At 43.5% G+C, this 14,200-nt stretch overlaps 2 protein-coding genes across 3 annotated transcripts; one reads left to right on the forward strand and one right to left on the reverse strand.

Annotated features, from left to right (window-relative positions):
- Positions 1-243: 243 nt before the first annotated feature.
- On the forward strand, positions 244-4,036 carry ap5b1 (adaptor related protein complex 5 subunit beta 1). Its single transcript, XM_066690883.1, has 2 exons — positions 244-792; positions 1,228-4,036. The coding sequence occupies exons 1-2, from the start codon at positions 529-531 to the stop codon at positions 3,892-3,894; spliced, it is 2,931 nt and encodes a 976-aa protein (XP_066546980.1). The 5' UTR covers positions 244-528; the 3' UTR covers positions 3,895-4,036.
- A 3,338-nt stretch (positions 4,037-7,374) lies between these two features.
- On the reverse strand, positions 7,375-12,331 carry c18h1orf50 (chromosome 18 C1orf50 homolog). 2 transcript variants are annotated; one of them, XM_066690966.1, is made up of 5 exons: positions 12,207-12,331; positions 10,054-10,169; positions 9,746-9,832; positions 8,589-8,720; positions 7,375-7,737 (listed from the first exon to the last, which is right to left on the reverse strand). In XM_066690966.1, the coding sequence occupies exons 1-5, from the start codon at positions 12,244-12,246 to the stop codon at positions 7,555-7,557; spliced, it is 558 nt and encodes a 185-aa protein (XP_066547063.1). In that variant the 5' UTR covers positions 12,247-12,331; the 3' UTR covers positions 7,375-7,554. The 2 variants fall into 2 exon arrangements, with proteins under 2 accessions (XP_066547063.1, XP_066547064.1); XM_066690967.1 differs by having other exon boundaries at positions 12,193-12,306.
- Positions 12,332-14,200: the final 1,869 nt, after the last annotated feature.

The raw sequence follows: 14,200 nt of genomic DNA on the forward strand, positions 1-14,200 counted from the left end.
AATAATAATAAATAACATCAGTACAAATCTGTCCTAAATTCAATACAAAGGTCTGTAGCCTCCTTACAACGAATACAACTACAAAGAGTGATTAGTGCACCACAATGGCGAGCCCCTCTGGGCTTCAGTGAACCGACCGCTTCTGCCCAGACTGCCGCTGCGCGTCGCTGTCCCGCTAGGCGGCGTGATGACGTCATCTCCCGTGTTGGTCTTATCACATGACACCGAGAGTGGTCACATGACATCGAAACCGGAACTGGAGAATACAGCCATTTAATAGCGGTAAAAGATCTTTCTATATATATTTTTAAAGAATCATTACATTCTATTGTTATTATTATTATTGATGCTGTTACCTTCCCAAGTGAGATGGGATGTGGTGAAGGATGGAAAGTAGCTGACGCAGTGTTGCAGCCTGACTGTAATGAGGGTCAGTAATGCAGAAATAAAGTGTCGTTCAGCTGCGCTTCGCTGGCGGCGGGTGAAAGCGCTTCACGCAGCGGCTGCAGGCGAGCAGACAACGCGCTCATGTGTTCATCTTCTGCGGTGTGTGTTGCAGCAGATGCACGCAGTGTTGCCCGGGCTGTGTGGCGCTCTGTGACGGAGAGTCGGTGCCCCCCGGCCCCCCGGCCCCCCGGCCCCCCCATGGCGGCCCCCCCGAGCCCCTGGCTCCAGCGCGTGGCCTCCTTCTCGCGCAGCCCGAGCCGCTTCCTGAGCCGCGCGAGCGCCGACGTCTTCCTCGCGGAGCTGCTGCGGGGCCTGCGGGACGAGCGCGCGGCGGAGAGCACCCAGGTACCGCACCCGGGGCGCAGATGTGCGTGTGTCCTCCAGCGCCCTGAGGAGCTCTGAGAGCACGGTGGATGATGCTAATGCAAGACTGGGTGAAATGCACTCTTTTAGATTTCCTTAATGAAAGTGTTAATTGTGAAGACTATTTTTAAAATTGGAAATACATGTGCAGGTGCTGCACAGCTTAACTTTAGTTCTAGTTTAGTTTAGTTAGATTGGAACATGCAACACACATTGAATTGTAGGAAATTAGTGCACCAAAAAATAAACAAGGTAGTTGTCTTTTAATGGTGAATGTAATCAGATGGTATACCACTTTGATATTTATATTGAACACGTATGGGACACAGTCCTGATATAACATGAAATATCCTGATTTTTTTTTATATTGAAACAACTTTGTGAGAAATAAATATGACTTGTGCTTCTGTTTCGCAGGTGCTCTTGCTGTCCCTCCTGCAGGAGTACCCTACTCTCCTGTGTCCATTCAGCTCAGCAGGAGAGGAGACCTGCACCGCACTGATGGCCATTTATGCACAAGTTCCACACAAGGCAGTGAACTTCAAGTGTCATCTGATGTTGGCCATCACCAACGTGTTCATATGCACGTCCTCTGCGACGGGGGAGGGGGAAGTGAAGGTGGCGGAGCGCGTTCTGGACCTCCTGATCCAGACTGTCCAGGACACCAACGATCATAAGGACAGCATCACCTGTCGGCCCCTCCGAGCCCTGGCCTGTGACTGCCTGCGGGAGATGGAAGCCTGCTATCCTGGACTGCTTTCCCAGAAGCTGGAAGCCCTTTATTTCCTGAAGCAGCAGGAGACGAGCACTTTGCACCAAGCGTACGCCCTCTTGTACACGGTGGCGCTGAAGAACGCCGTGCACCTCCTGTCCCGGCAGAAGGCCATCGCGGAGGGCGATTTAAAGAACCTCTTGTCTGGGAACGAAGGCTTTGTCTGGAAGGTAATGGAGAAGCCCTTGCCTCCTTTCCCACTGAGCAGCACAGAGCAGATCCCAGTGCTTCAGACCAGCGCGGAGACCAGAGAGCTGAAGTCGGTCGTCTCCTTGCTGCTGGAGGAGTCGTACCTCCTCACCGCCGTCTCCCAGTCCGCCCTGCTGCGGGAGTTGATCCAAGTGGTGGTCATGGTCCAGGCCCTGTCCCCGGCCCTCTTCAAGTCTCAGCTGCTGCGTCTCTTCGGCACGATGGAGATATCCCTGCTGCACTCCACGCTGCTCATGAAAGGCACCTTCACCGATAGCCTCTTCACCACCGAAGACGAGAATTTCCTCCTCAAGCGCCTGGTGGGGATGGCCCAGCACCCCCTGCTGAGCTCCGCCCACAAGCTGTTCTGCATGGACTGCATCCTCCACTTCCCAGAGAACCGGCCCATCTCCTGCAACGGGGAGGAGAGCCTGCCTGTGCTGGTCACGCCACGCTTGGCTGCTTCCCTCCTGCCCACCGTCTTCAATGACAGCGGAACCATGCTCCGCCGACTGCGCCTCCTCAGCCTGGTCTACCTGGAAGCCGACGAAGACGAGGTGGAGAAAGGAGTGGGCTACCTGTTTGATCACCTGATGGCCCTCTGGAAGATTGTAGACAACTACGGCACCCGAGAGGTGACAGCAACTTTCTTCAGAGCCGCCTACACCTTCCTTTATTATTTCTATCCCAATGAGAAATTCACCAGTGACTTGACGAAGAGCCTCTGCGAACTCTATTCCAGGCAGAGCCAGCTGGCACCCAACATGATCAACCTGATTGACCGCACCCAGGAGAATTTGCCGGAATCTGGGTGGCCAATCAGACTGCTGCAAGCCTTGCAGACCCAGATTGTGGAGCTGCCTCTGTCCCAGATGACGACCCAAAGCCTCTGCTGGCACTTGAAAGTCCTGGGAAGGGTAGCGAAGGAGAGCCAGGTTTCTCAGAAGACCACCGTGCGCTTCCTCCTCAATCTCCTCGCCAGCTCGGGCCTGTGTGGATCGGGAGACTGGCGAATGGGCAACGCTGTTCTCGCGGTCTGCCGCCATCTCCTGCGGCATCCCGGGCTGGACCAGGTGTTCATCGAGCTGTCCGATCTCCTGCAGTTCACTATGCACCATTACGAGGACATGGACATCCAGGACCACGCGCGATTCTACTACACGCTGCTGACGAACCTGTCGAGAGAAAAGCTCTCCGGAGTCTTGGATAAGGGGCCAGAAGGAGGACAGGCCAAGGTCAGGTCTCTCTCGTCCCTCATGGCTGAGAGTGAGGAGCTCTCCAGCTGCTTGACCATCCATCCCACCAGGGGCCCAGTGCTGCACCTTCTTAAGCACCAACTGAACGGAGTGGCCAGCGAACTTCAGAACAGCAGATCTGAGCACAGCGGGGTTGAAGACTACTTGAAAACCTATCGAGACCAGTTCCTCAGCCCTGGCTTTTCCTCCGACATCGTCCTGAAATTCCACCTGACCTTTGCCGGGGAAGTGGAAGCTCTGTACCACAAGCTGTTCTGTATCTGCCTGCATTTCGAGCTGACCGACTCCAACTACGAGGAAGTGACGGACATCGACGTGCCCTGCCTGCTCAAGGACAGGAAGCCCCCCGTGGTCTCTCTCACACTGACACCTCGGCAGCCGTACCCCATGGTGCTTCGAGCCAGCGCCATATTCTCCACAGAGGACGGGTTGTCCTGGCGCACCCAGCTGGCCGATGTTCCCGTGGCGTTCCCGGACGTGTTCCTCCCGTTGCCTGTGCCCGTCAGCTGGTCTTTGGAAGCGAGGGGCCGGCTCTTCGATCAGCTTTGGAGAGCCATGTCCTCCAGGGAATCTAGCCAATCTGCCATCAGCCTGTTCTGTTTTCAAGTTGGGGAAAAGCCTCTAAGCGATATAGTTCAGTCCCACTTCCATCGCTACCTGGTCTCGGCACAGTCCAGTCAAGAGCACTATAAAGTCTTGCTGTTCCTGCCCCCCAAGTTTCATATATTGTTTGACATCAAGAACGCAGAGGATGCGGCTCGAGTGAACATTGCCACCGACAGCTGGAACCTTTTGCCTTACATCAACTCGTACCTTAAAAGCATTACGGACCTGGACAGTGTTACAGTGCCAAGTCCGGAGGCCTGACTCTGCAGGGCACTTTTGTCATTGTTAGGTCATTGTTTCACATCACATCTGCACTGAGCTACATTTATGCAACTTCATCTCACCTCTGACACCTGAAAGATGTAAAAGCTGAACTATTCTTGAATAAAACTGCCTTCAAATATGCTTTTTTTAACTTGTATTTATTTAAATTATGACTGAACATGGTAGTCTCATCTTAAAAAGAAAGACTATATATTATGCATAGTGTTTCTTCATCTGTATTTCAGTCCTCCGGGTCCAAGAGGCCTAAATCGTGCCTCGTTTAGACACCTATTGATCAATCATTAACACTCATTGCTCACTTTAATAATCTTAATTAGTCATCCTATTACCCACTTGAGCACATCCAATAACAGAACGTTATATTTAGTCGTATATATGCTAAAATGAATCATGCTTTTTATTAATAATTTGTAGTAGTCATACAAACTGAGTAAATGACCGGGAACTCATGCATCTTGTCAACAGAAGAGATTTTTTAAATCCCTGAACATTATTTAAATGAGAAGATCCTGAAATCAGAAAATAAAGAATGTATTTCAAGCAGTAAGAGATGATAATAATGATGATTAAATGCTTACCTAAGGAACACACACAATTTAATGAAAGAAAAGTTCTAGTGCTTTATATATTTTAAGCACAACGGTGTTTCCTACCCTGTTCATTTATTCTGTGATCACATCCCCATACGAAGAACACTTCTTTCAGCATCCACGGATCCACGGGAGTATGTATTCAGCTTAAATATAATTGTCACGCTTGGTATTTGTCCATGTCTGATTTACAGTAAATATCAGAATCTAACAGGAGGGCTTGCAGATCCAGATCACACGCACGTTGTGGATGAAATGTCCTTCCTGTGGTCTCTGTATAATGATCTCAGTTACAGTAGGTATTCACGGCTTCAGAAAGAAGCCCCTGTCCCCACAGATTTCATTTCTCTTCCCCTAATTTATTATTATTACAACATTCATGTTCTGTCACTAGTTTCTTGTCCCCAAGGTGACTTTAATAACAGAAAGCTAATTAATTGAATTCGTGTGACTTGAACAATTGAATATGACAAGTGAATATGATCTATTTTAAGTCTATAAAGAATGATTAGTAGAAGCGCTGTAATGACTGGGAGTTATTAAAGGTTAATAGAGCACTTTTACAGAATAATAACACTCCTTCCTCAGCGTATCTGAAGTAAGATCCGTCTCTACGGTGTCATTGTTTTTGATAGGCCATGAATTTCTAATTAGTTACAGCTTATTAATATTTATTTTAATATTACTCTCTGAATTACGGAGACAACTGCAGCACGACAAATTAATTAAAAGTATGGGCATTGGAAATTCCACAGTTACATTCACTATTAACATTTTACTTTGATCATAAAGGTGATATGACACACCCCTTACAAACACTGGGAAATCATGCTGAACTATTTGTGTGAGAAGTGTGTATAATGCAATAATACAATATAATGATAGCCTATAATTTGTATAATAACCCATCATTCTATATATATATATACACTCACCTAAAGGATTATTAGGAACACCTGTTCAATTTCTCATTAATGTAATTATCTAACCAACCAATCACATGGCAGTTGCTTCAATGCATTTAGGGGTGTGGTCCTGGTCAAGACAATCTCCTGAACTCCAAACTGAATGTCTGAATGGGAAAGAAAGGTGATTTAAGCAATTTTGAGCGTGGCATGGTTGTTGGTGCCAGACGGGCCGGTCTGAGTATTTCACAATCTGCTCAGTTACTGGGATTTTCACGCACAACCATTTCTAGGGTTTACAAAGAATGGTGTGAAAAGGGAAAAACATCCAGTATGCGGCAGTCCTGTGGGCGAAAATGCCTTGTTGATGCTAGAGGTCAGAGGAGAATGGGCCGACTGATTCAAGCTGATAGAAGAGCAACTTTGACTGAAATAACCACTCGTTACAACCGAGGTATGCAGCAAAGCATTTGTGAAGCCACAACACATACAACCTTGAGGCAGATGGGCTACAACAGCAGAAGACCCCACCGGGTACCACTCATCTCCACTACAAATAGGAAAAAGAGGCTACAATTTGCACAAGCTCACCAAAATTGGACAGTTGAAGACTGGAAAAATGTTGCCTGGTCTGATGAGTCTCGATTTCTGTTGAGACATTCAGATGGTAGAGTCAGAATTTGGCGTAAACAGAATGAGAACATGGATCCATCATGCCTTGTTACCACTGTGCAGGCTGGTGGTGGTGGTGTAATGGTGTGGGGGATGTTTTCTTGGCACACTTTAGGCCCCTTAGTGCCAATTGGGCATCGTTTAAATGCCACGGCCTACCTGAGCATTGTTTCTGACCATGTCCATCCCTTTATGACCACCATGTACCCATCCTCTGATGGCTACTTCCAGCAGGATAATGCACCATGTCACAAAGGTCGAATCATTTCAAATTGGTTTCTTGAACATGACAATGAGTTCACTGTACTAAACTGGCCCCCACAGTCACCAGATCTCAACCCAATAGAGCATCTTTGGGATGTGGTGGAACGGGAGCTTCGTGCCCTGGATGTGCATCCCACAAATCTCCATCACCTGCAAGATGCTATCCTATCAATATGGGCCTACATTTCTAAAGAATGCTTTCAGCACCTTGTTGAATCAATGCCACGTAGAATTAAGGCAGTTCTGAAGGCGAAAGGGGGTCAAACACAGTATTAGTATGGTGTTCCTAATAATCCTTTAGGTGAGTGTATATATATATATATATATATATATATACATGGAGAGAGAGAGATTTACAAGTAATATTTCATTCACTCTGTTATACATTAACTATTTACCTCGTTAAGGTCATGGTATGCACTTAAATTCACTTCCATTCATTTCCAGTATTTGATACTACATAATTGTGACAGACGCAATTTGTTTAAATATTAGAAAAACAAATTTTATATTTTAGGTGCAGAATAAATCCAAACTGATAAATTTACACATTGATAAAGTTGAAGTGAACAGTCATATTACAAATCTTTCTTTGAACTCCCTTATGACAAAGTAGTGTACAAAAAGTATACTGGGTCAAAATAGTACATAAATAGTATAGTATTAGTATACTAGTACACTACTCAAGGGCTTCCATCACTTTTCTCAAAGGGGTGGCCTATAAACCATGAAATGAGATCATCCTGTTTCAAATGTTTGTGTAGATGTTGTAAACAATGTCCAAGAGATGCAGGATGTAAAACATTTTGACTTAATTTACTGGTACAATTATTGTAAATTGAAATTAGTGTGAATTAGTGTAATTTTACAGGTCACACACACAGTTTTAACTAGGCATGAAGATTACCACGGCACTTTCACTGCCCCAGTATAAGTGTCATTCGCTCGTCACTGAAGGCTCATTTGATCTTAACCCCCTGAATTTAAATCGGTTGGTTATGGAATAATTATGGATTAAGAAGTCATCAAATCTAACACAGCGTATTTATTATGTACCCACAGTTGTCCAGGTCAGAGTACGAGTTCAGAAAACATACAACATACAAACCGATATCTCATGTTGGTTTGGTAATGCATTTCTCGTCCCTTTTAAAGACTGAAAACCCAGTTAGTCCCCTTTAATCAGCAAACTCCAAACGTTCCGGTCAAGAGATGCCCTGGAAGTTGGGCTCTGAACAGGGCGGCAGGGCAGTCTGTTGGGTCAGCAGTTTGTCAATGATGCTGATCTCAGAGTCTCTTTTCTCCACCTCCTCGGACGGAGTCCAGGACATGTCGTACTGGAGCTTATATGCACCCAGGAACTTGTGTGGGCAGCTGTCCCCCCAGTCCTGTGGACCAACAGGAGACGCGTGAGAACGGCACACTTCTGTAGTAACAATGTCATCCATCACAAGCCCTTATGGAGAAATATATATGAATAAAATGATACGATGGCCAGCAACAAGATTGTTAAACTGAGTATTATTGTGGATTTTTAATCCTCTGGATTTTCAGCATTTTTCACGATGGATTTTGTATTGCATTGATCACTCCATTTCAAATGCAAACCACTGAGCTGTTAGTAAATTTCAGGTTTGTTTTTGTTTTACAAATTAGGCAGAATTTCAAAGTATGGAAATCCTCAGAATGCCATGCACACAAAGGGAGTCTTATTTAAATACGAGTTTGTGCAAAACTGGTATCTTACTGTAACATTTCATTGTATCCGATTACCTGCTTCATACATTATTAGCTGAACCTTTCATCTGTTGTCAGTGGCATCAATCAGGATTATTTCACTTGTAATAAAATTGTAATGCTGTCATCTGTATCAATCACAACAAGCAGAAACCCCTAATTCTAACCAAACATTCAGTAAAACTGCTTGGCTTTGTGGTGCAAAATGGGGGAGGAAGACACCCTGTGAATAAAAGCTAATCAAATACAATTCACAGTGAAGGAATCCTTGATACAGCAGAATAACAATGACAGATGTGGTTTTATCCCTATAGAGGATTTTGGAGACGGAGGATGTTTTGACAACTGGACCTCTCTCAGCTTTTATCTGATGCCTCTGGTACTGCTCAAACACGTGACGTCAATTCTTATTCTTATGGGTACTAAGGAGTATGGCATTTTTTGGGGAATTACTTATTATAACAACCCAATTTGGGTTACCAGAACTGGGCCCTCAGTTTACCTTTGGGGACAGGATGGAGAAATAGCGTTGTCCGGACTCCCGCACGTACAGGTAATACATGTTCCCCGGTTTCTTGACCACATTGCAGGCCGCGTGGTGCAGATCTGCATCTTTCTTAGCGTCTTCCAAAACCTGACAGAGACACACAAGAGACAAGTTTGAGAAGGACAGCAGGACCGGGGCTCTGTCTTTTGTTTCAGCTTCACTCAAGAACAGACCACAAGACTTGTATCCTGGCTTCACTGCTCATCTCCTTCTGTATTTATATATATATATATATATATATATATATATATATATATATATATATATATGACTGAGCTACAGGGGGATAAAAATCTCTCTGAAATACAGGGACAGGAATGCATTGTTTTTGTTATGATATCAGAGCCTTATTCATCAAAATGTTTTCAATGGCTTCCACTACCTTTTTACACGATTTACTCCTAACAGTGAAGACCATTAAACAGCACGGAAAATACACATTATCTTGTGTTACATCAGATTTCTAAGAAAGAAGCATCTATTTCTTCCCTCTCATTTGTCACAGCCTGGCCATTTTTTAAACTTACAAGTCAAAAGCAATCCTTCTCTAGATGTCAGCTGACATTCATGCAGGCCTGTGTTGTTGATACTACTGCAATTTAAGTGTCTATAGCTGAAGAACTAGGATCTGTGTGAAACATCAAAGAGACCACAGACACATGGACATGTCCCCTTTGATATGCAAGCTGATATCAGCATTGGACTTACAACTAAAATAAAAAACATAGTCAGTGCTTGTATTCAGTCACTAAAACATTCTCTGTCACTTAGGTTGCATCTTTTCAGTTGTGACACGATAATGAAAAGTACCTCACTAAAGAGCCCTGCCCTACCAACATGGCTGCCCTGGAAAGTATAGGGATTATGTAATTATCAGATTTGATTATCTGCAAAGGAATTCCATCCCTGTCGTTTCAATATAATGTTTTAGCAGTCTAATCAACATGGACAGGCTACCAGATAATGTTGTATTTGAGCCTGCTCCATTCTGTGCTTGGTGTTGTGTCTGTTCAGGTCGGCCAGGCTAAACAATTTAGACACGTGTATACTTCATTTTGAATCAAATTATATTATAACCATTTTATTTGTGCAGAAAACACTTTGTTCTATACCTTCCTCGCTTGCTCCTGTAAGTATCGGATTTGTTCTGCTATGACGGTCAGCTTGTTGCACGCATTGGCTCGAACAAAGTCATCAGCCTACGAAAAGAAGAGAAAGAAAAAAGCATTTGCTTACAATGATATACAGCCTCTCTGGTGTGAAATGTAAACTGTACAACTCGTGGTCCACACTTCTCTGTGGAGCGACAAACAAACATGGCATGCTGCAAGATGAGACCACAGCTAAAGAGAAGCGCGCACACCAGACCGCCGTGATGCTTCTTTATCAGTTTCAAGGTCAAATACTTAATGTAGCTCACCTTCTGAACCTGCTGTGCCAAAGCCACGAGGTCCATGGGGTCGCCCACGCGGTGGGTCTGGTAAGAGCTCACCAGCTGCAGGCCGGTCGGGTTGCCACTGGTCTCCACAAGAGCCACTTCATAAAGAGCACAGGCAGGGTGTGAAACAGCACCGCTAGAATAGCGCAGTCTGTGTCGACGTGCACCGATCGTTCTCAGCAGCATAACTCACACAGCAGGGCAATTATGAACAGTATTAACACACTGCATCTGCAAACCGGCATATGCATCTATGTATGTATAATGTTTTTATTCCCTTCACAAAAGACAAACAAAATATATACGGCACAGAAACATATGAATCATTAGGATTCCTCAATATCAGATTCAGGTAAGCCACCGCTGGGGGGGCAATGGAGACGACAGATTTACCCCCAAACACACATTGACCAAACATTCAACAACATCAAGACTCTCCCTATACCGAGGGCTTTACAGACTCAATGCAAAATAACTGTGGCCCCCTCCCTCCCCTGGAAAGGCCATTTCCAGCTGGTGTTTTATGTTCACTGGAACTACAGCAATTTCATGCAGAGTTCATTATTAGTAATGAAACAGTTTAACTTGGTTATTAAGGTATTGTTATTATTTAAACTGGGCTAGTTAACCCTTGCCCGGCTGGCTCTCAGCGCCGGGGAATAGCCCCCTCTGGTGGACAAATGAGTGACTGTTGCCGCCACTGACTTATTTGAGCTTTAGGCTTTTACTTAACGTCAATATTGATTCTGCATTATTGTAATTTAAATATGTTTAAATTAGAACAGCTAGAAAGACAAGCTTCATATACTTTGCAGATTATATAAAACAAGTATAATGCAAGTGTTTAATTGAGTAATGTCATATTTACAGTCCAGCCCAGCAGTGCCATTAATTACAAAATAATAATAATAATAATAATAAAATAATGTGACTACATTTAGAATGTTCCTCATATTGCTTTAAATGTTTTTTTTTGTCTGAGGATGTTAGCATCTTGTCTGTCCTTTTCGTAGAAAACTGCAATATTGTTTTTCATTTACAGAAACGTGGATGTGGACAAGGTCTACAGCACTTATGTATTATATTAATATTGTAGCTAATAGCAAAACTGACCAACTGCTCATCCTGATAGCAAGGACAACTGGAGCAGAAAGGGAAAAGTTCAGCCCCAATTTCAAAAAGCCAAACAGTTATATTAAAGTATATGGAAAACACTCAGGGGGGTGAATGGTTCTGCTATGTCGCATTCATTTCAAGTCTCTATTGTCCGTACACACTGCGTGGTCAATGCACTATTTTGGGTTGTGAATTGGGGTCAAATTAGCTTCGAAATCGAAAGCTTTAGCGTTTCGTTTATATTGAAAACAAGTCCTGAGATGAAACACGATTAAGTTGTTCAGTATTTCACATTATCTTATCTCTGTCCGCGCTGTGTGAAGCGATGCGAGTGCCGGGTTCAGCAGAACTGTGACGCATGACGGCGCATCTGGCAGTTACAAAACATCTGCAATACAGGTGTGCGCTCTGTGCGTCATTCTGCGCCGCACTTTGATTGGATTGATGCGTACAGTCTGGGTGTGTGCCACACTGTATTTAACATAGTGGACACAGCTTTGCTCAGATTTTTGGGGGTATAACTTATAACAGAAGTTTTTCCAGTCACACTTCCATGTCCCAATATCTCATCCAATGTGAAGCCTTCTGAAAAAGAAATTGACAAATTGAGAAATTTGACAGAACCGGTTTGTCTTATGTAACCCCATGTCTTCTTACGGAAAATGAACTATGTATTCTGCTCTGTCATGTCAGATACGCTGCTATATAAATCGCACTCATGTAATAATGGGGTTTATGAAGTATTAACGCACTGCCTGTATGGTGTTCACTGTCCTGTGAAGTGCTGCTCGTCTCCATCCTGTGTTGTGCAATGATTCACGGAGAACAAAAACACCTGAGAAAGTTTCATGGCGTCTAAAATAAAATTATATTGCAATCCAGATGATATTGTAGCTGTATAAGCTTGAAAGTTAAGTGTAGCTGGAGATCAAGGTGGATCGATTCTGCAGTCAGTATTACATACCACATGTGTATACAGCTCAGCAATTTCACAAAAAATCTTACCTATCTAACCTTACCTATCGTGGTTGTCTGCGCCACTGACACGTCTTTCTCCATTTTATTTTCTGTTTTGTCCACCAAAGCACCGTCGCTAAAACTCCGAGTCTGCGCATGCGCACTGCCGTGGCGCAGAGCCACCGTGCGGCGGGTCCTCCGCTCACAGCCAGGCGGCCTCACACCGCCTGAACACAAACAGGACAACATTGGAACAACACGTACATACAACGAGAATAAACATTTCATTTGTTCAGTTAGTTCCTACATATTAAATAAATGATTACAGCTCATCAAGACAAAAAAAAGTAATAATATTATTCATAATCATTAATACATCTAACATTGTACACTAAAACACAAACTGCAGTCATCAATGAGTTGTTGTTTCAGTCACAAAAAGAGTTTTTCTGAAGGAAGAAATAGTCTGAATAGTAGAAATGTGAAATGCATAAAAGACTGATGATGATCCATTTCTCTCTGAGGCTGCCCTGTCCACGTCCAGGCTTTATACTATTATTATTATTATTATTATTATTATTATTATTATTATTATTATTATTATTACTATTAATTAATTTATTTATTTATTTATACAACTTACAAAATATAAGCGCAATACAAAGTGTAAAAATACAGTTCAGTACAAGGCATAAAACATTACAAATTCAGATTACATAATACAGGGTAATTCAGAGCATAATACATTGTACAAATTCCAATTTACACAAGTGAATACAATATATAAGGTCTTACATCCTGGATTGTAAAAGCTGAGAGCAGACAAGGGCCAGGGGAAAGGGATCATAGGGAAAATCCGTACTGAAGTACATACTGAAAGTACAAGGCAAGAAGTATGATAAAACGTTGTAAAGTGCAATCTTACAGGAGAGTAAAGGACTAAATTACAAGTACTGTCTGAAAAGATTACAAGTACCGCACACAATGTGCTGCCAACTCACAGGATGTCCTCTTCTATATAAATGAACTAAATGACCTTGCTGTTAAATTGCTGGCTGTTTTCCTTCAGAGAACCAAGGCTGCATCACAGCCCAATGTTTTCTTCCAGTTCGAAAACAGGCGCAATAATAATAACTGTGTACTGCACTTTTGTACTGCTTTCAAATGTTTCTTGTGTAAACTGAGTCACTCTGGATCAGGGCAGCTGCTAATAAACAAACAAACACATAATAATATGGTTCATGTGAATCCAAGCAGTCACAAGGGAGGAAACGCCTTCATCTCAGACCAGTACAAGGAGCCGGATGGATGGATGGACGGAGGGCCTAACTGAGGGTTTCAAAGGACCCAGGAATGTCCAGGCAGTGCAGACAGACAGCTGGAGGGGCCCAGCGCCGCCGCACTGCCTGGATGTTCCTCTCCTGGGGAATGTGCCAGCACACCAAACCCAATTATCTGCATCCTAAGGCAACAGGCCACACTCCAGTGTGAGAGGTGGTGTTTCAAAACTGATGTGTACAGCTCACCATCTGTGTATGATCTACAAAACTGACAGGACAGATGGAGTTGTCGAGAGCGAATATTGCATTTTCTTTTGCATGAACATATTCTTGTGGTCAGGTAATGTAGTGGAAGCCTGGCTGCAGAAAAATAAATTAATGCATATATATATAGTGTGTGTGTGAGAGAGAGAGAGAGAGAGAGATACTTGCATGTGTATCGTATATATTTACATTTATATTTATATCATTAAATTAATGTATAATATGGAGCCTACACTTGTATTCCTATGTGAATCTGAGTGTGAGTGCCCTCTTGTGGATGAAGAGAATTTAAAGTCTCAAACCGAGCAAGGCGTCTAAACAAGATCCGGCACAATGTGCATCACTGTCACACTGTCACACCCCTATCTCATTTAAACCATTAAGTTATATATATATATATAAGGCTACCTGATGAAGACACAGCGTTGTGAGTGATTCAATAAAATGAAATTGTAATATTATAAAAGTCCGGTGTAAATAACTAATAAGTGAGAGTGCGGCTACAAAATTTA

Source organism: Amia ocellicauda, chromosome 18 (assembly GCF_036373705.1).
Source record: "Amia ocellicauda isolate fAmiCal2 chromosome 18, fAmiCal2.hap1, whole genome shotgun sequence".
NCBI lineage: Eukaryota > Metazoa > Chordata > Actinopteri > Amiiformes > Amiidae > Amia > Amia ocellicauda.

Excerpts from the sequence above, each read along its gene's own strand:
- ap5b1 (XM_066690883.1), top strand. The coding sequence starts at position 529 with ATGTGTTCATCTTCTGCGGTGTGTGTTGCAGCAGATGCACGCAGTGTT. Across the intron at positions 793-1,227 it reads GCGCGGCGGAGAGCACCCAG|GTGCTCTTGCTGTCCCTCCT; the intron begins GTACCGCACCCG and ends TCTGTTTCGCAG.
- c18h1orf50 (XM_066690966.1), bottom strand. The coding sequence starts at position 12,246 with ATGGAGAAAGACGTGTCAGTGGCGCAGACAACCACGATAG. Across the intron at positions 10,170-12,206 it reads GGCGCAGACAACCACGATAG|TGGCTCTTGTGGAGACCAGT; the intron begins GTAAGGTTAGAT and ends CTCTTTATGAAG. Across the intron at positions 7,738-8,588 it reads TCTCCATCCTGTCCCCAAAG|GACTGGGGGGACAGCTGCCC; the intron begins GTAAACTGAGGG and ends GTTGGTCCACAG.